The sequence below is a fragment of the Microtus oregoni genome, unplaced genomic scaffold (assembly GCF_018167655.1).
Source record: "Microtus oregoni isolate MIOR12 unplaced genomic scaffold, Mior012 000032F_ref0000030, whole genome shotgun sequence".
NCBI classification, from domain to species: Eukaryota; Metazoa; Chordata; class Mammalia; order Rodentia; family Cricetidae; genus Microtus; species Microtus oregoni.
Window position 1 is genome coordinate 8,927,173 of NW_024543091.1, and position 19,309 is coordinate 8,946,481.

A 19,309-nucleotide genomic window follows, 5' to 3' on the forward strand; every position below is an offset into this window, starting at 1 on the left:
AAAAATATAGTTCCACAAATACCCTATCTGTTGTCTTAGGTTTCTGTTGCTGTGATAAACACCATGGTCCTAAGAATCATGGGAAGGAAAGGGTTTACTTCATCCTACAGCTTGTAGTCCATCTTCCAGGGAAGTCAGGATAGGAACTCAAGGCAGGAGCCTAGAGGCAGGACTGAAGCAGAGGCCATGGAGAATTGCTGGTTACGGGCTCCTGCAGGCTTCTTCATGTGCTCTCTTATACACCCAGAACCACCTGCCCATGGGTGCCCCCACTTACAATGGGCTGCGCCATTTTACATCAATTACTAATTAGGAAAACGTTCTACAGTTGTGCCTACAAGCCATATTTTCTCAGTTGAGGTTCCCTCTTCCTACATAACTCTAGTTTTGTCAAGCTGACATAAAACTAGTGAGCACACATGTGATTTTAGGTAAATATGAAATAATGTAATTCCTTATGATATTTCACATAATTTAATGATTTGTTCCTTTCCCTCCCATTCTTTCTATATTGTTTTCTCCCCTATGTTTGCTTACTCCCCTTCGCCATTTTCCCTTTCTTATCACTTGTATCTTGCTATTCTCCTCTCTAGTGCCCCCACCACGGTCTCCTTTTAATTGTCTCATTTCTGTGATGACTTCAGGCTGAATCGTCACACCTGAGGATTTGGAAATAGGAAACACAGGAGAGAGAGGACACGCAGTGTGGACTGTCTGGGTCTAGATGACTTGAACACAAATATCGTTTAGTTCCATCCGCTAGGATTTCATTCCTTCTCCAGCTGAGTAGGATTCCGTCGTGTGCACACTAAAGGACACAAGGTTGTTTCCATTTCCTAGTGACTGTGGGTCGAGTGGCAGTAACTAACATGTCTGAGGAAATATCTGTGCATGTGATGCTGAGTCCTTTGGGCTGTACATGGCTAGGAGTGGTACAGCAGAGTTTGATGGTGGATTTATTCTTTACTTTTTGGGGATTCTCCACCCTGATTTTCAGAGTGGTTTCCACTGGTTTGCAATTCTAGCAGTAGTGAATAAGTGTTCCTCTTTCCCCACACCCTCTTCAGTATTAGTTGTCAGCTGTTTGATTGTGTCCATCCACTCTAATGGTGCAAAATTAAACCTTAAAATAGATTTAATTTTTATTTCCCTAATTGCTAAAATCAAATAAAAAAAATTTAAAGACAATTTCTAGCCAATTTTATTTCTTCTTTTGTTCAGATCCATAGGCAATTTTTAATTAGGCCATTTGTTTTCTTGGCATTTTGAGATATATATATATCTCAAATATATATATATATATATATATATATATGTGTGTGTGTGTGTGTGTGTGTGCTTGTGTGTGTGCATATATATACACATATATATTCTATAATATATGTTGTATACATATATTCTTGCTCAGGATCGTTTTTGTGTGTCCATTGAATTTTAGATGTTATCTTTCAACCTAAGATGTGGGTTTCAGGGAAAGCACACCCATGTGGTTACAAGAAAAACACAGAATGCCAAATAGACAAGACTAGGAAAAACTCCCACCACACACCATGGTTAGAATACTACATCTATAAAACAAAGAAAGAGTATTGACAACTGCAAGAGAAAGTAGCAGGTCACATAAAAAGAAAAACCCACCAGAGTAACAGCTGATATCTCTGCAGAAACTTAGAAAGCCAAAAGAGCCCGGAATAGTGCATTCCAAGTTCTAAAAGACTATGACAGACAACCTAGATTGCTGTACACAGCAAAAATGTCCGCCATAGTTGAAGGAGAAAGAACCTTCAGTGATACAAACAAGCTAAAAGAATCCTTGATCATCTGTTTCTAAGACTCCCTCAGTTTTCTAATTGGATCATTAGCTTTTTCAGTTATGCCTTCATTTCAGCTTAAGTTCTCTTTAATATTTCTATCTATTTATAAAATCATTTTTCAAATCATGTGTGGTCTGCATAGATAGCTTTTTTGGGGGCCTATGCATGGACACAGTGGGGTCAGGGTGGAGGGGCACCACACGACTGAGTACCTTTGTTGTGATCAGCACCCTATTGTTGACGGATCTACTCTGAATTCCAAGTGGCCATGATCAGTCTCCTGTCTATCTACTGCATGTTTTAACTTCTGTGAATGTTCTACCACACACAGACTGCTCAAGTTCAAAGATCTCCAGTGATACAGAATGTTCTACCAGACACAGACTGCTCAAGTTCAAAAGTCTCCAGTGAAACAGAATTGGTTAACGAGAATACCTTTACTTTTTCTGCTTCCAGTTTGAAGAGAAATTTATGGAAACCTCAGAAGATTTGAAAAAGTTAATAAAAGGAGGCACCAAGTGTCTGTATGTCCTCCATGTAGAGAGAAAGGCAACCAATAGCCGACCTCACTGTGATGCCCATGTCCCCAAACAACAACCAGCATGGCAAGATAGACCTAAAGTTCATATCTTGGCAGTCATTGACAGCTATCTAATTGGACTTAAGTCTTCACCAACATGAGGAAAATCATGCCTGATACAGAGAGAATCAGCCAACCATCAGGGCTAGTGAAGCCAGAAATCTTAGAGAAAAACACTACTTCCACCTTCCTAATTCAGTATAAATACTTATTCTTATAACCACAGATAGGTATAACTCTCATGGAAGAGGAGCTGATAAAAATATATATTTTATATTTTTTTGTATGTACCTAACAAAATTTAATTACTACTCTATTGTAACAATGAAAATGTATGTTGAGAAACTATAGAAATAATTAGAATTTTCATAACATCACCTCTCATAAATGAGGCTTCTATTTGCAGATAATTGGGTACCATAACAGAAAGTCACAAAGGATCAAAATGCAGAGAATAACTGACTGTGATTCCCAGGCTCAACTGATAATCTATAACCCAGCTCCCAGACCAAAGGCTCAGGAAAAGGGGCAGAAGGATTATAAGAGCCAAACAGACAGAAGTCTGCTGGGAAATTGTGCCTTCTATGACAGGAAAGGTACACCCATAAAATCTCAACATGGCCGCCTGAACAAGACCTGAGCAATTTCAATACCAATTGGTATCCCAATATAGATAAAGGAAATCTTACGGGTCACACTCATAAATAAAGTACTATAAATAATCAGGATCTGTTACAAGAAAGAGAATGAGGCTTTCTCAGAGATGAGCCCCTTTATTGGATCCAATACCAAGTGGTCAACCCTATTGACATACATGCAGGCAACACTAGACAGATCAGCAGAACATATTTATGTGTATATGTTTATATGTGTGTATATATAACAATGATCACAGAAAAGGAGACTGTGAATTTATGAGAGGTTGGGAGGGGTGCACACCGGAGAGATAGTAGGGAGGAAAGAGAGAGGAGAATGATGTAATTATATTTTATTTAAACTTTAAAAGAAAGATCTCAAAGTGAATACTGGTGAAGGTGTCATACAATGACTCCCTGGGTAACGGCATGGTCTGCCAGACTCACCACCGGAATAATTCCCTGATTCCACAGAGTGGAAGGGGGAATCAACTCCACTAAGTTGCCCTCTGACATTTATGTCTGCACTGTGACATGCATACATGTGTGCACACTCACATGTAAACACATAAGTATAAAAGTAAATGGCTGGTGACAGTATGAGGAAAGAGAAACTCTTGGTGACTGCTTGTGTCTTTACCTGGGCTTTGGTGTCAGGGTCATAGTGTATCATAAAATGAGTTTGGAAACCTCTCTTCCTCTTCTACTCAGGGAACAATTGGGGTATCTGGTGTCAGTTCTCCTTTAAGTACGGTAGATTTCTGCAGTGACTTCATCTGGCTCTGGGCATATTTTAGTTAGGAGTCTTATTATTACTCCTTCAGTCTTGCTGCTGGTTATGAATCAGTTTAAGAACTTTTTCTCAGCTAATTTTTCCACATCATGTCCATTTAGAATTTCACTTAATTCTAAAACTTAGAGGTATTTAAAGTACGTTCTTATGATTTTCTGGATTTCACTAATATCTGCTGTCAATCTGTCTCTTATCATTTTCAAGTATGTTTGTTTGTTGTTGGTATTGTTTGTTTGTTTGGTTTTTTTTTTTTTTTTAGGTTTTTGCTTTTCTTTCGTCACCGTGTTTTCTGGTTTCCTTCATTCAGCCAGAGAGAGCACAGAAGCACTGAGGGTTGGGAGAGAGGATTCCTCCCCACAGAACAATGGTGACTGGGACCCTGGGTGGGACCGCATGTTCTTATAGAGGGACAGAGAATAGAGAGGGTTTAGGACCTTGAAAGGCAAGGGAAATCTGCGTGTTTGTAGCCCACTGTGGACATGACACAGTAGCCCAGACTTTCTAGGGTCATTGATAATATCACTGTACTGACATTTAGCCAACTCTGGAGTTCCCCCAGTTCACTGATGATAGCTGATCCTTCCTACGAAGATATTTTTGAGTTTTCTGATACTTGCAAGTGGAAACATCTCAGGGATCACATCTCCAGGCAAACAGCATCAGGGAATGTGCTTAGAGGATTCTGAGGGGTCAGAGAACAGTGTGGGTCTCTGTTGAAGAGAAGCTGAAGGATGGGGAGTAAGAGATGGGTTAAAACACATTGAAGTGGGAGAGGAGAAGCCCACAGGGATGTCCTCAACTCCCATTCAACCAGAAATTAGAGATTCTTCTGGACAAACATCACTGTGTTCAGCCATGTCTGTGGGTGGAGTCGGGGATTGATGCAGGTTCACAATTTAGACTGTGGGAAGTTCCACAGCCAGCTTGGAAGAGTCATAGCTGCTGCAACTGTCTTTTGGTGACATTTGGTGACCCTCAGACTTTGATAAAGAATAAAAGGCACACAGCCAGGGCTATGTAGTAAGACCCTGTCTCCAAAAGTAAATAAAAAAAAAATAAAAGTCAGAAATATGCAAAGATTCTCTAATGTGTTAAATCTGCTTAAAAGCAACAAAGCTTCTATGCTACCTTGCACCAAACATCTAGTGTTTTCCAAGCCTGGCTTCAGCCTGTCCCTTTAAGACCCCGCATTAACTTTGCTACTGTGGCCTCTTGCTTCATCAGCATTGGCTGTCATCCTCTGGGATCATTTACTAAACTTGAAAAACCTCTGATGTTAATGACCTGGGACTTTGAGTTCCAGTGTCTGTTAAAATTTGACACACAGTTTGCTTTGGATTGCTCTTTGACTAATAAATATACTCTATCATGACTCGACTACTTCTTTGGTGAAATTCTGCCTGATCAGTCTCTTTCAGAATTTTGAGCACTCCCTCGACTCCATGACCTGCTGACTCCCACCATAGGGTCCAGGAGCTTGTGGAGACCCAAATATGTGAGCCTATGCCACCTTGTCTGAAGGTCAGAGAGTTTGAGTTTATTTTGCTTGCTCAAAGTTGTAGACAACAAATTTGGCCACACACCCTGTCCTAGGGTTGGCTACCTGGTGTTTGGACATTAAGATGGCCCATAGAGGTAGATCCTCTCCATCCTGAACAAAGATCAGAGAATTCAAGCATCCTTCTGCTCCTTCTCTTGAAATAGGAGTTTTGACTTGGGAATGGCTGCCTGCAGGATACTTGGCCTAAGGTATCTTCACTGTACCAACCAACATACGCTTGACTCAGGAATTAATGGCTCAAAGTATTGGTGCAAGTGACTGTTAAGGTTGTCTTTTGTATCCTGGTAAAGCAGTCTTTTGCCTTCTCACTGCCCTTTTGTATTGGGTATAAAAGTCTATGGAAAATTATCCACGGATGAACTCAGAATGCTGAACTCAGTATGCAGCGGCACTGAGGTGCCTTCCCAACATGATCCTGGGTCTCTGTGTTTCTTTCTTATCTCTGTTCCTCTTACTTAACATTTCCAATCCTCATGCTCCTACAAGGAATGTCAAACTGCCACGGTTGATTAAAATATAGAGCATCTTTTATACAATTGTTTGGGGAGAAATGCAACAAAGTCAGCAGGGGGCTAATCAATGACGTCACACAAAGGGAACACAGGGTTTCTCAAGATCATTACAGACATAGCACACAGTGGCCTTGGGACTGATAACGCCAGTCTCTTCAGGAGGAGCAGCCACGTTCCCAGAAACCAAAACCTTGACTCCTTCGAGGCCCAGGCTTCCTCCCCACATTAGACTTGCCAAGTCCACTCCTGAGCAAGGGCACAGAACTAGGTTCCTTTTGTCCTCTCACTGGTGTCTCTAAAAAGCCTTAGATTGGTAGACTGTCACCAAGGCCCAAGACATGCTTCAAAAACTTGGCTAGTACTCTTCAGAAGCAAAAATGAGTAAGAGGCAAAGAGAGAGAGGCTCAGAGTGAGATGACACAGGGGTGTTGGTGTCCACAAGCTGTCACGGTGGGGATAAATATTTGGGGATTTTAAGCCTTTGAATTTCTCTTTCCATGTTGGCTCTACCCCAGGCTCTTGGGAGCATGCCAGAACAAATATTCCATCCAAGCCACACTCCCAGCCCTGTAAACCTTTATCCAGCCCAAGTTATTTTAAAGAACAAATTTGTAGAATACATTTGATTTTTATTAGAGATAATGTTCAGGATTTGCATCAAAGAACTTTTACATTTGTTATTTCAGAGGTGGGCACATGATGGGCCACTAGAATGTCCTTTCTATACATGCACACCATATATATATATATATATATATATATATATATATATATATATATATACATTTCAAACACTAAAGAAAAGTTGGTCACTCACTCACAGAGACTTTCCAGTGTGCTGTGCACTTGGCTAGCCTTGGGAACTCAGAACCAAGCCCTGGAGAGCTCCTAGCTCAGGGCTTCGTGCTGTCTGGACAGGGACCTGATGGGGGAGCCCAGAATGTGGATGGAGAGGGGCAGGCCCAGCTGAAGCAATGGTGAATGCAGAGCCTGGGCTGCAGAAAGACTAAAGTGCAGGCAGGCTAGAAGAACAGGGACATGGTCCCAGGAACATGGCACCACAGGCATACAGTGGAGGGAGGGCTCCCTTCCTTTCAGGGCATTGACAATGGACTCACTTTAGAGGCAACAGCACCCTCAGCAGAGCTACTGACTCAGCCCTTGCTGTGCACTTGAGATCTCCAGTTCTCTCCAGCAAGTCTCCACAGTGCTCTCCTGGGACACTCGCCTTCCCCACAGGTTTTATTTCTTCCTCTGTCACGAGCTCACTGCCAGTGACATGCACTCTTTCATGAGCAGTGTCAGACACAACTCTTCCCTGGAACTGACTGACACACAGACGTGAGACCCTGTGCTGTGCACATGCGCATCACCCTGGAGGGCAGCACTGCTGCTTTGCCAGCTGTTTGTAGAGCAGTGGAGTGAATTCTACAGCTGAGGAGAAATTAGCAGTGCACACCAGGATACAAAGGGGCCAGCCCTGGACACTGGAGGGTGTGCAGACTCAGGCAGTGACATGCAACTCTGAAGCCACCGAGGTCAGCATACGAGACCTATGGACCAGTGATTATAACTAAAATCACAAGTTAACTTGCTGGTTTGTGAGTGAAGTAAGTGCCAGATGCCCTTGTTTGTGGATAAGAGCTCTGAGTGTGAACTTGGCAGGAATTAACCGTAATTCTCACTGTCTTGTAATGCCATTGCTAATGGTGACATGACAGCTTCCCCACAGCAGGAACTGCAGGGATGCACAGATGCACAGAGACCCAGAGCATGCTGGGACAGTGTGCTGATTGCCATCCAGGTGAAGGTAAGTGTGAATTATGAAATTCCTTTCTGCCCTTCAGCTCCAGATTAAAACAGGACAAAGGTTAAGACAAATATTCTATTACAGGACATTAGCATTCTCATCAGATACAGTAAGCAGGGGACATTGTAAACTAAACTTCAACTTAGCCTTGAAGTGAGGCAATGTGTTAATTGTGTAATTTAAGGCTAATTCAGAAACTTTCCCCAAATTCAGTAGATGTAAGTCTCATCTTATCATAGCTGAGGGTTCCGTGGTTGACTCTGTGACACCATTCATGCTTCTAGCTCAGTACTCCCTCCCTTGTTTCTTCTGTCCTGAGCAATGTGCTTCATTGGGGTTGTTCACAGGAACAGGCATGAGAGGTCACTTAGAGACACAGGAGCATTAAACCAATGAAAACACTCAAGGATCCAGATCTTCCGGAGAGGGTGGTGGCTTGTGAGCCCCTCCCTGATTTGTCAGCTTCCTAGTCTTTCAAGAAACTCTGGAATCTTAAACTCAGTGAGAGTCAGTGGGAGTGGCTCTGGGTCCCCACTGCTTTGGTAAGAAAGGGCACCTTATTAAAGTAGCTCCCACTCTCATCTGGAGCAGGAGCTGGGGAGCTGAGCAGAGCAGCCATCTGGACTCTCACTAGGTCAGTTCTCTCTCTTATAACCTGTGTAACAAGTTCCATGTCTGCATCAGTGAAAAACAGCTTTTCCAGGTTCTATTTAGCATGCATTAATTGTACAAAAGAGCTGGTTTTATTATGCAATTTCCATATATATATATATATATATATATATATAATTTTATCATATTCACTGGTAGGTACTACTGATTTTGTCTGTGTTTGATTCTGGTTCATCTGAATTATTTTGTTACAGAATGTTGAATAGCAAGCTATTTCTCCTCCTCTCTTCCTTCTCTCTTTCTGTCATCCATCCCCTCCTCCATTCCTCCTTAGCCATTTCTCCCTCGTTCCTCTGTCCTGGTCTTCATTCTTCCCTTCTTCTGTCCCTTCCTTTCTCCTCCTCCTCCAGTGTCACTGAGCTAAAGAGTGGGGTTTAAGGTATTTACAAGGGAATCTAAACACATGGATTTAGGACACTGAGGAGTAGACTTGGATTGTGCTCTCAGGCAAACCTGAGATCAATAACGTTCTACTTTTGAACTGTGTTCCAGTCTCACAGAGAACGTGCAGATTCCTCTCACTTGAGAACTTGAATTCACCCAGACTGTCCCAGGCCTCCCTCCCCAAGCCCTTCCTTCCCCAGTTTGGATTTCTACCCCATTTGTTTGTGTCCTGTGGATTCTGATTGCTTTGATGATTCCATGTAAATAGGAGAGTAGCAGATTTCATACTTAGGATTTGTTACTTTATTACTATCTTATTATTTAATTACAAACAACACAACCTGTTTTTAGATGGTAATCCCAAGAAAGAGAATTGAAAAAAAAAGTGTGAATCTTGAACTATTGAACCATGAAATGTCCGAGGAATGTAGACTGAACCTTGCATCGTACACCAGAGAGAAGATTGTTTGCATATTTCTTCTGTGATCACAGCTGTGTGTATGAGGAAGTGTGTGCGACACCAGAAAACAGTTTAAAATTCTGTAGGAAGACATGGCAGGAAGAAATGAGTCTGTAGAGGAACGAGGCTAAACCCAAACTCTGACGCTCAGCTGTTATACGGCCAACCCTTGCTAAGGTTCAAAGCGTTCATCACTAATCTGGAGAAGACCAGCCGACTCTGAGACAGTGTGCAGCTCTAAAACCGGGCGGTTATCCCATGCTTTTTCAGTCATAGTCCAGCTGGCCTTGGTGAGCTCCCAATAGATCAGCCCCACTGTCTCAGTGGGTGGGTGCACCCCTCATGGTCCTGACTTCCTTGCTCATGTTCTCCCTCCTTCTGTTCTTCATTCGTACCTTGGGAGCTCAGTCCGATGCTCCACTGTGGGTCTCTGTCTCTATCTCCATCCATCGCCAGATGAAGGTTCTATGGTGATATGCAAGATATTCATTAGTATGGCTATAGGATAGGGTCATTTCAGGTTCCCTATCCTCAGCTGCCCAAGGAGCTAACTGGGGACATTGCCCTGGGCACCTGGGAGCCCCTCCAAGCTCAAGTCTCTTGCCAACCCTAAGATGGCTCCCTTAATTAAGATATGTGATTCCCTGCTCCTCTATCCAACCTTCCTTTCTCCCAATCATCCCGTTTCCCCAAGTTCCCCCCATTCTCCCCTTCTTACTTTTCTCTCCCCATCTCCCTTTACCCCCGTCCCACCCCACCCCCAAGTTCTCAACTTTTTGCCCGGCAAGCTCACCAAGGCCAGCTGGACTATGACTGAAAAAGCATGGAATAAAACCGGACTCTTTGAACATGGAGGACAATGAGGGCTGATGAGAAGCCAAAGTCAATGGCACTGGGTTTTGATCCTACTTCATGTTCTGGCTTTGTGGGAGCCTAGCCAGTATGGATGTTTACCTTCCTAGACCTGGATGGAGTGGGGAGGACCTTGGACTTTCCACAGGGCAGGGAACCCTGACTGCTCTTCGGACTGGAGAGGGAGGGGGAGAGGAGTGGGGGGAGGAGGAGAAGAGTGGGAGGAAGGGGAGGGAAATGGGAGGCTGGGAGGAGGCGGGAATTTCTTTTTTTCTTTCAATAAAAAAAAGAAAAAAAAGATAAAACCGGGAGGTTAGAGGTTCTGCAGTATGGGGAGGGATCTGAAAGCCTCAGCATTTCAGAGTCTCAGTGAAGTCCCAGTATTGGACATTCCAGGGCAAAGGAGAGTTCATGGAGAAAACAGAGAAAAGCAAACAGAAAGACAAAAAGAACAGAGCATTATACAGTGCTGTAGGAAACTGCCAGGTGCCCAAGAGAAGCAGCTGTGACCTGAGGGCAGGGAGGCCAATGTCTGAGGGGTCAGAATGTTGCTAAGGCCTGGTGATGCTGAACTGGTAGGAGGAGCCCACAGCCCTGGAGACCTGATGTCTTCTTGTAGCCTTCCTAGCCACTTCAGCCATGGGCACTTACACACACACATACACACACACACACACACACACACACTCACACACACACACACACACACACTCACACACACACACACTCACACACACACCAATGTACACACACACACACTAAAGTGCACATACACACTCACACACTCATACACACCAATGCACACACACACACTAAAGCGCATACAGATACACTAATGTGCGCGCGCACACACACTCATCCACACATAGAGTCATTTTAAAATACAGACTCTGAAATTTCCTGTTATATCACAAATTAAAGACATTGCCCATGGTCAGGTGGTGGTGGTGCACGCCTTTAATCCCAGCACTCGGGAGGCAGAGGTAGGCTGATCTCTGTGAGTTTGAGGCCAGCCTGGTGTATAAGAACTAGTTCCAGGACAGCCAGGGCTACCCAGAGAAACCCCGTCTCAAAAAACCAAAAAAAAAAAAAAAAAAAAAGACCCCATGATCAATGATGTTGACTTACAGCCCATTGAGTAGCAGGACCCAGTATGTGGGTTCCCTGTGCAGGAACTGAGCTGCATTCGCCAGGGTTTCCTCATCACGTTACTGTCTGGACACCTATTTCTCCTGTAGACTGGAAACAGTGGCAGCTCCTCATCTGCAAACTCTGTGGTGATTACATGCAGTTCACATGAGCAACTGCCCGTTATGTGCTGTGCACCAAAGGCAGTGACTCCCTGTGATATGAAGTTGATGCATCAACTACCGCCTTCAGGACCCTAGAACAGGATCCAGTCTAGCAGTGGGAAACAACCTGCAACCAAGAGATGGGCCCTTCTCCTGTGGGGAGAACAAGGGTTTGGCACAGCCAGGGTGACATGAAGCCATCAAAAGCTTCTGAACTTAGCAACCCAGGAGCCAAAAGACTGGGGAGGATCTTTTTCTCATCCCTTCCATGATGGTCTGCTTTCCGAAACTCAACAGGCTCCCAGTCCTTCACCACTATAGCTCTGGGATGCTCTGTCTATGTCCTCAAAGTGAAGGCACATGACCAGCTGAGACCTGTTTGGTGCAATTGCTGGTTGGCGCTCATTGACGGGTGAGAGATTAGTCAGTAGACCTTCCTGGGCCCCTGCAAAAGAAGGCAGATGGCCCTTCCCTAGTGCTGTGTTACTGACCATATCCCAGAGCTCAGTCCCCTAGGACTGATCTCTTTGCTTTCCATTCACAGTGAAACCACAGCTGCAGCCATGGCTGGGAAGCCCGTGCTTCACTACTGGAATGCCAGGGGCAGGATGGAGTGCATCAGGTGGCTCCTGGCTGCAGCAGGGGTGGAGGTAGGTTGTGCATTGCTCTTCTGGAATAGGACCTAAGATAAGTCTAAATACTTCTCTAAGGTGAGAGGCTCCACATCAGGAAATGTATACAATTTTGCCTTAAATCGTAGTTGTCTTGGTGTCCATCGTGCTCCCAAGACCAATATGGCCAGGACTATAATCATGCCTACAGTCAACCCCTATAGCTAGTATGCCCAGTGTTCAACCAGGCCACACTCTACAGAAGCCCAGTGCCTGTGGGAGACAATGGGAACATGCCCAATGTGCTCAGCCAGCACCGGGACCTTCAGAGCCCAACCCTGGACTGGTTGAAGAACCGGTAAATACACCTCTTAATGGAAGAAGCCCCCTTTCCTGTTGCTCTCCCAATAAAACTGTGAACATCAACCTCATAAAAAATGATAGTCGTCTTGTATTAAGAAGGAAATAGACTGATTTGAACCTGTGAAAATTTTACTTCATTCTATATCAAAGAACATATTCACATTAAAAGATGCTTTGAGTAGAAAAAGAATCAAATACGTATTTGGTTACTTGCTTGCTTGAGTTGAATCAGGTTACAAAAAAAGATCTACAGAAATAGGGACTTGAATATTGATGAATAGGCAATGCTAATTGAGTATTGTAGATTATGGTATGGTATTTTAATTTAAGGGGTGACACTGATTTTCACCCTTTCATCATTGAAAAATTTCTTTAAACTTTTTTAAACCGTGAAAGGGAAAAAGTGGTTGAAACGACTTTAGACAGCTGGAGAGATGGCTGGTTGCCAAAGGGTTAACCACACAGGTCCAGATCCCAGGAAACCATACAAAAGGCCAGAGTAGATTGTCATTCGGTATGTGCACCCTCACACAAACATGTCATTTTCATAAAATTTTAAAAACACAATCATAGTCTCTCAAAGGAATCAACTTTGATGTGGGGCTAGGGTAATGACTTGGCTGTTTAGAGCTCTTATTGCACAGGAGGACAACCTATTACGGTTCCCAGCATCCACATATGATAGCTAATAACTGCCCATCACTGCATCTCCAACTGAATCTCTAACCTCTGGCCTCCATGAAATCTGACCTCCAAGATGGATGTAATCACATGTATGAGACCACACACAAACACTTGAAATTAATAAATCTAAATCCTGTAAATAAAAACCCAGGTGATCATGGGGACTATGCAATGGCCATAATGAAGACGTAGAAACTTCTATTCTATATCATTAGAGTTGGCTTTCCTGAGAGCCCAAAACCTCAATCTCCCAGTGCTGGCCCTCTAGTGAAATCACTCTCTTCTTAGGACTGAAGCATGAACATGGTGGGTCAGGGTGGAGGAACACTACAGTAATGAGCAGCGTGTAATGATGAACACCTTTGCTTGATGGGTTTACTCTGAATTTCCTTGTGGTCACGGTCAGATCCTTCATATCTACTGCAAGTCTCAACTCAGGCAGACACAATACCAACAAGGGAGCTCTCAAGTTCAAAAGTCTACAGTGATACAGAATGAGCTAATGAGAATGCATTCACTTTTTCTGCTTCCAGTTTGAAGAGAAGTTTATAGAAGTCCCGGCAGAGATGGAAAAGTTAATCAAAGGTAACACCAAGTGTCGCTATGTGGTGCCTACTAGAAGGTTTACCAGAAGGTGATGTTGGCGGGTGATGTTAGCAGGTGATGGGTGGGAACAGTCAGGAACGGCAGAGGGATGTGATGGAGGTGGTGGGGCTCCTTGAAGGGTCTGAAAATGGAGACAGTGATAAAAGTGGGAAGCAGATTTCCACAAGAATTTGTCTGGGGACTTGGGAATAAATGTTTTCTCACTCTTTCTGCATCAGAGTGAGCAATTTCATTCAAGCTCCCTCTCACTGACTTATTCAGGCAGGGTTTCACCCACAAGGTCCAATAACCACACAGGTACATGGCCATTGATTAAATCACAGGAGGAAAAACAGCTGGCATGATTTTCTTGAGTATTTTCATCATAGCTACTGATGAGTCACTATCACCACACAAGAACAGGCTGAAGAACTCATGGTGGCTCACTGCATAAGAAAATGTCAGACATCACCTTAATATCATGATGATGAGATTGTCAAGCATACTAGTTCTGCTTTCATGGAGGCCTCTGCTGTCCCTCCTCTTCTTCCACATGTATCCAGGGACATGAACTGACATGAAAACATGCACTAGAAATATAATATGTGTCTGGATAGGAAATAAAGATGGATGTGAGAAGCTCCAAAGTCAGAGGAAGATGGGTGAGACAGAGAGGAAACAGAAGCTAAAAGTAAGTGAGGTTCAGCTTGCAAAACTAAGAGCCAATTATTTATCTTTTGTTTATATGATCAGACACTTCAATACAACATTTTCTGCTCCTAAGAAGTGAGACTTGGACACCTCACAGACCTTTTTCCTTTCTTCTTTCAAAGATGGGAGTTTGATGTTTCAGCAAGTGCCCATGGTGGAGATTGACGGGATGAAGCTGGTACAGACCAGAGCCATTCTCAACTACATTGCCACCAAATACGACCTCTATGGGAAGGACGCGAAGGAGAGAGCCCTGTACGGTATATTTCCTGTTATTACTCCAAGGGGAAAACAAAGGAAGGATTTGGGTCCCTCCATGAATGAGCAAGAGGGTGGCAGGGTTTATGTCTAGGAGCAGGCTGATTATTTCACTTAGGCCAAGTATGGAAGAGTCCATGTCGGAGAGGGAAGGGCACATGGGGCGGATGAGGGTGAATGTGACTACAGCCAAGGATGATGTTGTCAGCATAGCACAGGGACAGAATCGCAAACACAGTGTCCAAGGATCTGAGCATAGGGGAGCCATGACTCCTGGTGCTCAAGGCTTCAGTGCTGGACCTCAGTCAAAAGCTTAGGGCAAGGACACAGGGCTTGAGGCTGCAGGAGGCGTCCTAGGGAGGAGGGTGAAGGAGCTGCCTCCCACGTCCCAGGAGTAGGAACAGTGAGGAGCAAGCATCTCAGTTCCCAGCCAGTTGTATGGACTGCTCAACAGAATGAGGCTTAGAGAGATCAGTTCCCGAGTGCCAAGATTACCTGAAGCATTTAATTCAGGACTAAAACAGCCAGGCTGACTGTACCACCCTTGCTGGAACCCACTCTTATTGACAAAATCCTTCACTCATAAACCACTGTGTAGGAGTATTGCATTTGATCAAAAGTTAAACGTGGTGCTAGCTATAAACATTAGTGCAGGAAACATATGTCCATGGGAGACAGAGACTTACTTGTAACAGTACTTGTATAGAAATATTTCTAGAGGTATTGTTTTTAATTTTCTCATGGTAGATTAGCCATGATATTCAATAAAAGATGAAAGAGGAGCGCAGCGTATGATTTTAGCCATGAACAGACATGAAGGGGTGAGGGGAGCAAAACAAAGTAAAGTGTCAACATTGAATTGTAACTTCTGACAATCTTTGCATGGTTGTTGAGAGCAAATATGTCAAGAGAGACAGAAAGAGAGAGGGGGACAGAGGGAGAGAGAGAAGAAAAGAGAGAAAGCCTGCTGTACAGTTTGATGGTTATCTTCTGGGATGCCACCAAGTATATCACAAATTCATCTCTAGATGGGCCAGTGATGCTCTTTGTCCTGGGTTCGGCCATGTGTGTGTAAAAATATTCTAACACAGTATCTAAACTGTACTCGAGGGAAGGTTAATATTTCTATTAAATATAAAAGATAATGACCCACTATAGGTGAGTAATTTTGCAACCACTTTTCAATGTAAATTTCTTGGGTTTTTAGAATAAAATGTAAAATAGGGAACCTTTGTGAATCCTCAACCATTTGGATAATTTTGTCTTTCAGGATTGACATGTATACAGAGGGGATTTTAGATCTCACTGAGATGATGCTGCAAGTGGTCATAAGTCTCCCAGACCAAAGAGAAGGCAAGATCTCCTTGTTAAAAGAAAAGACCAAAAACCGGTACTTGCCTGCCTATGAAAAAGTAAGTAGGCTGTTTGAAGTCTGGGGATACTGAGTTCCCAGGACAAGAGAAAGGCAGAGGTTAGGAAGGACAGGGTGCTGCCTCAGTGACCTTCCATGAGCCTCCCTTGCAGCTCCCTGCCCACAGGGCGCTGTATACAAACAGCCTATAAAGGAGCACTGCATGGTCACGCCAATCTAGTGGTCCACATTCAACAGGGTTCAAGGCCATAACCAGACCTGATCTGTGTAAGGCTGAGCCACACCAGAGATGGACCTAGATCCTGCAGACATACTGGGCTTCAATTCCAGGGCAAACTGCAGAAAACACAGATGGGAAAATATTCAGTCTCATCACACAGGGAGGCCAGAGAACCACTGGCTGTCAGGAGAAGAGGAGAGACCTTCAAAGACAGAGGAGAAGAACCTGACCTAGGACAGTGATGCAACGGGGAGGAGGAGGCTGATGAAGAGATGTAAAGGAACACTGGCCTGCAGGAGTTAGGGTCACAGATGGCAGGCTTGGGAGGAGAGCCATGCACATCCACACATGAAGGGGTGTCCGTGTACATGTAGTGTCTCTCTTAGTCGGGGCTTCTCTTTGGAGGAAGATCAAGAACACATCAGACTGACTTGATCTGTCAAGCAAAAGCTATGAAAAAGCTGTGATCCTAGAGAATGCGGGATCCTACACATTCCTCAGAGATCCGACTTTGACCCCATTATAATTCACTGAACGTTCCCTCATGGCTGCCTCTGCTCTGTGGAAGCAGGGAGGGATTTAGGAGCCATCAGGTCCCCATACTGCGCTCTGGAGACAAGGCCCTGTCTCACAGGACACAATGTCCAGCCATCACCACTGAATTATCTCTGTGTGAATCACGAACCAGGCACATAGTGAACTCTGTACTGAGAACATTTGATGCTTCTTTTGTAGTTTTAAGTTTCCATCTTCCTTCCTTTTTTTCTTTTTCTTTACAACAGGATTTCTCTATTAGGCTCTCCTGGAACTTTCTCTGTTTACTGAACTCAAGCTCACAGAGATCCACCTGCCTCAGCATCTTGAGTGCTTGAATTAAATGTGTGTGCTATTATGCCTGGCCTTCTTTGTTTCTGAATGTGGTCATTATATTTTTTCTGAGTGGACGTGTACACTGTGATAAGGTGACCACAAAGCATTTTAATTCTTCTCTACTTGTAGCTCATGCTGTAGCCAGTGCTTGTGCATTAGGTTATCTGTGATTTTCATATTGCTTGGATATTTAAGTAAATGTCATAAACTGTATCTGAGACAGTGCTATTATTAAATCTCTCACAACCATAAATGTTGAAATAAATGTTAAATAAATAGCCAAAATCAGATAGGAAGATTAGCCCCGCATGGTGTTGGCATGCTCGTCTATCCATACAAAGATACTTAGAGACTCTGACTCAGTTCTTCCTGTACAATTCAGCCCCATGAGTCATGACGGAGTGAAGGTTGGGAGTCAGAGCCGATGCTGTACAGGGAGGTTGTATTGTAGTTCAGCCAGGTGTATTTCAGATTCCAGAGAACTGAGGAGAACAGACACAGGAGAGGACAGACACAGGGCGTTCTCTGGTGACTGATGTTCCCTGCAGATGAGGCCTCTGCCCACGGGACTGAACAGACAGGACGGGGAGAGGAATGTCCTGAACTCCCGGTGTGCTGTCATTTCAAACTTAGGGGAGGAGCCATGATGTGCAAGGGGCTAAGCCCTTATCCCATGTGGAAAATGTACATAGGGTGGCGGTGTGAATGCCATGGGAAGTGCAATGACAGAGAAAGGTCACCTGAGCTTTAGCGAGGAGGTCGTGTACCTGATTCTCATGCTGCCTCTTGCATCATAGGCCCGTGTCTGCCATTGTAACCTGCCAGGAAGAGTCAGAGACTCCATTGGGAGACTTGGGAAAGAGGAGTGGCCCCAGCCCAACTGTGTATTTTCATAATCTGTCTCCTTTAATTTGGCAGGTCTTGAAGAGCCACGGACAAGACTACCTTGTTGGCAACAGGCTGACCAGGGTGGACATTCACCTTCTGGAAGTTCTCCTCTATGTCGAAGAGCTTGACTCCAGCCTTCTGGACCCTTTCCCCCTGCTGAAGGTGAGATCACCTCGGAGAGGCAGCCACACACTCATGCCTCTGAGAATATAATAATAATATAATATAATATAATATAATATAATATAATATAATGTATGCCTCTGGGCTGCTGAGGGCCCACGCTTTGGCCTCCAAACTGAGCTACTCGACACAGGTTTCAGGCATAAAAATAATCTTTTTGTGTATGAAGATTTGAGGCTAGTACCTCAAGAACGATATATTTTTGCACTGAGAAAGACGCAGGACCCCACAGCTCTCTGCCACACCCCTGTCCCTTACAGGCTGCTTCCGGTCTTCATCTTCCATGTCATGTGGTCTGTCTCTGGACACTCAGTGTCTGAGCAGGACTCTGTCATGCTGACCCCTTCCACTGCTCTGACTCCTCAGCACTGTGCATTCCTCTCCATGGTTCCCACCATGCTGTCTCCCCCCCAGCCCCACCCTCAGTGACCCCATCCTTATTTCCAGTGTGAAAACTGACTGTGAGTTATTCCTGGTCAGACTTTGATGTTTTCTGCTCCCATTTCCAACTCAGTTTTTCACATCTTCACTTTCTTTGGTAGTCTCTGCTTTCACACCCGAGACACACTGCTCTGTGCTCTGCACCACACTCTGTACAGGATGTGTCCAGGGGCCTGAGGAGAAGATAATTGGCTGTCAAAGGAGGTCTTAAGGAAATTATGCTGAGCTATGCTTTCTAGCTCATGGATTTGTCGTTCTTCTCATGTCTATTCTGGACTTGTTGCAAGATACAGTAGGTTGTGTTCTGGGAGGGTTCTGCTCGTTTGGACGGTGTACATGAGCAGTTCTGACTCTCAGGCTGTGTTTTCTGGATTACAGGCCCTGAAGAGCAGAATCAGCAGCCTGCCCAATGTGAAGAAGTTCCTGCAGCCTGGCAGCCAGAGAAAGCCTCCGCCTGATATGAAAAAAATTGAAGAGGCAAGGAAGCTTTTCAAGTTTTAATAAAGCTGCAGTGACAGAGCCCACAGACACCAGTCGCTGATGTCATTAAATAATAAAGAGCAATTGTCCATCTTGGTTCTTGTGATATAATAAATATCATCTAATGGTATGTGTATCTCATGCCTTCCACCTGTTGAGCTGGGATTTCAAACATCACTTAGGAGGAAAAAGACAAACAATAATCACTACAAATAAAAGCAAAGCTTGTAAAAGTGAGGAAAAATTAAATAAAAAGAACAAACAAAACGAAAAAAGTG

The 19,309-nt window shown here is 44.1% G+C and overlaps 2 protein-coding genes across 3 annotated transcripts in view; one reads left to right on the forward strand and one right to left on the reverse strand.

Moving 5' to 3' along the window:
• The window catches only part of LOC121466002 (glutathione S-transferase A2-like), a 105,520-nt gene that overhangs the window by 32,172 nt on the left and 54,039 nt on the right, over window positions 1–19,309 (reverse strand). The window lies entirely within an intron of this gene.
• LOC121466003 (glutathione S-transferase A2-like) lies at window positions 5,322–19,068 on the forward strand. Of its 2 annotated transcripts, XM_041679426.1 has the most exons (8): window positions 5,322–5,343; window positions 7,617–7,705; window positions 11,910–12,015; window positions 13,557–13,608; window positions 14,442–14,574; window positions 15,848–15,989; window positions 17,958–18,089; window positions 18,930–19,068. In XM_041679426.1, the coding sequence occupies exons 3-8, from the start codon at window positions 11,929–11,931 to the stop codon at window positions 19,050–19,052; spliced, it is 669 nt and encodes a 222-aa protein (XP_041535360.1). In that variant the 5' UTR covers window positions 5,322–5,343; window positions 7,617–7,705; window positions 11,910–11,928; the 3' UTR covers window positions 19,053–19,068. The 2 variants fall into 2 exon arrangements, with proteins under 2 accessions (XP_041535360.1, XP_041535359.1); XM_041679425.1 differs by lacking the exons at window positions 5,322–5,343; window positions 7,617–7,705 and adding an exon at window positions 8,232–8,339.

Bases quoted from the DNA above. Each gene is read 5' to 3' on its own strand.
- LOC121466003 (XM_041679426.1), top strand. From the start codon at position 11,929: ATGGCTGGGAAGCCCGTGCTTCACTACTGGAATGCCAGGGGCAGGATG. The intron at 12,016-13,556 runs GTAGGTTGTGCA...TTCTGCTTCCAG, and splicing joins TGGCTGCAGCAGGGGTGGAG to TTTGAAGAGAAGTTTATAGA. The intron at 15,990-17,957 runs GTAAGTAGGCTG...TTAATTTGGCAG, and splicing joins ACTTGCCTGCCTATGAAAAA to GTCTTGAAGAGCCACGGACA.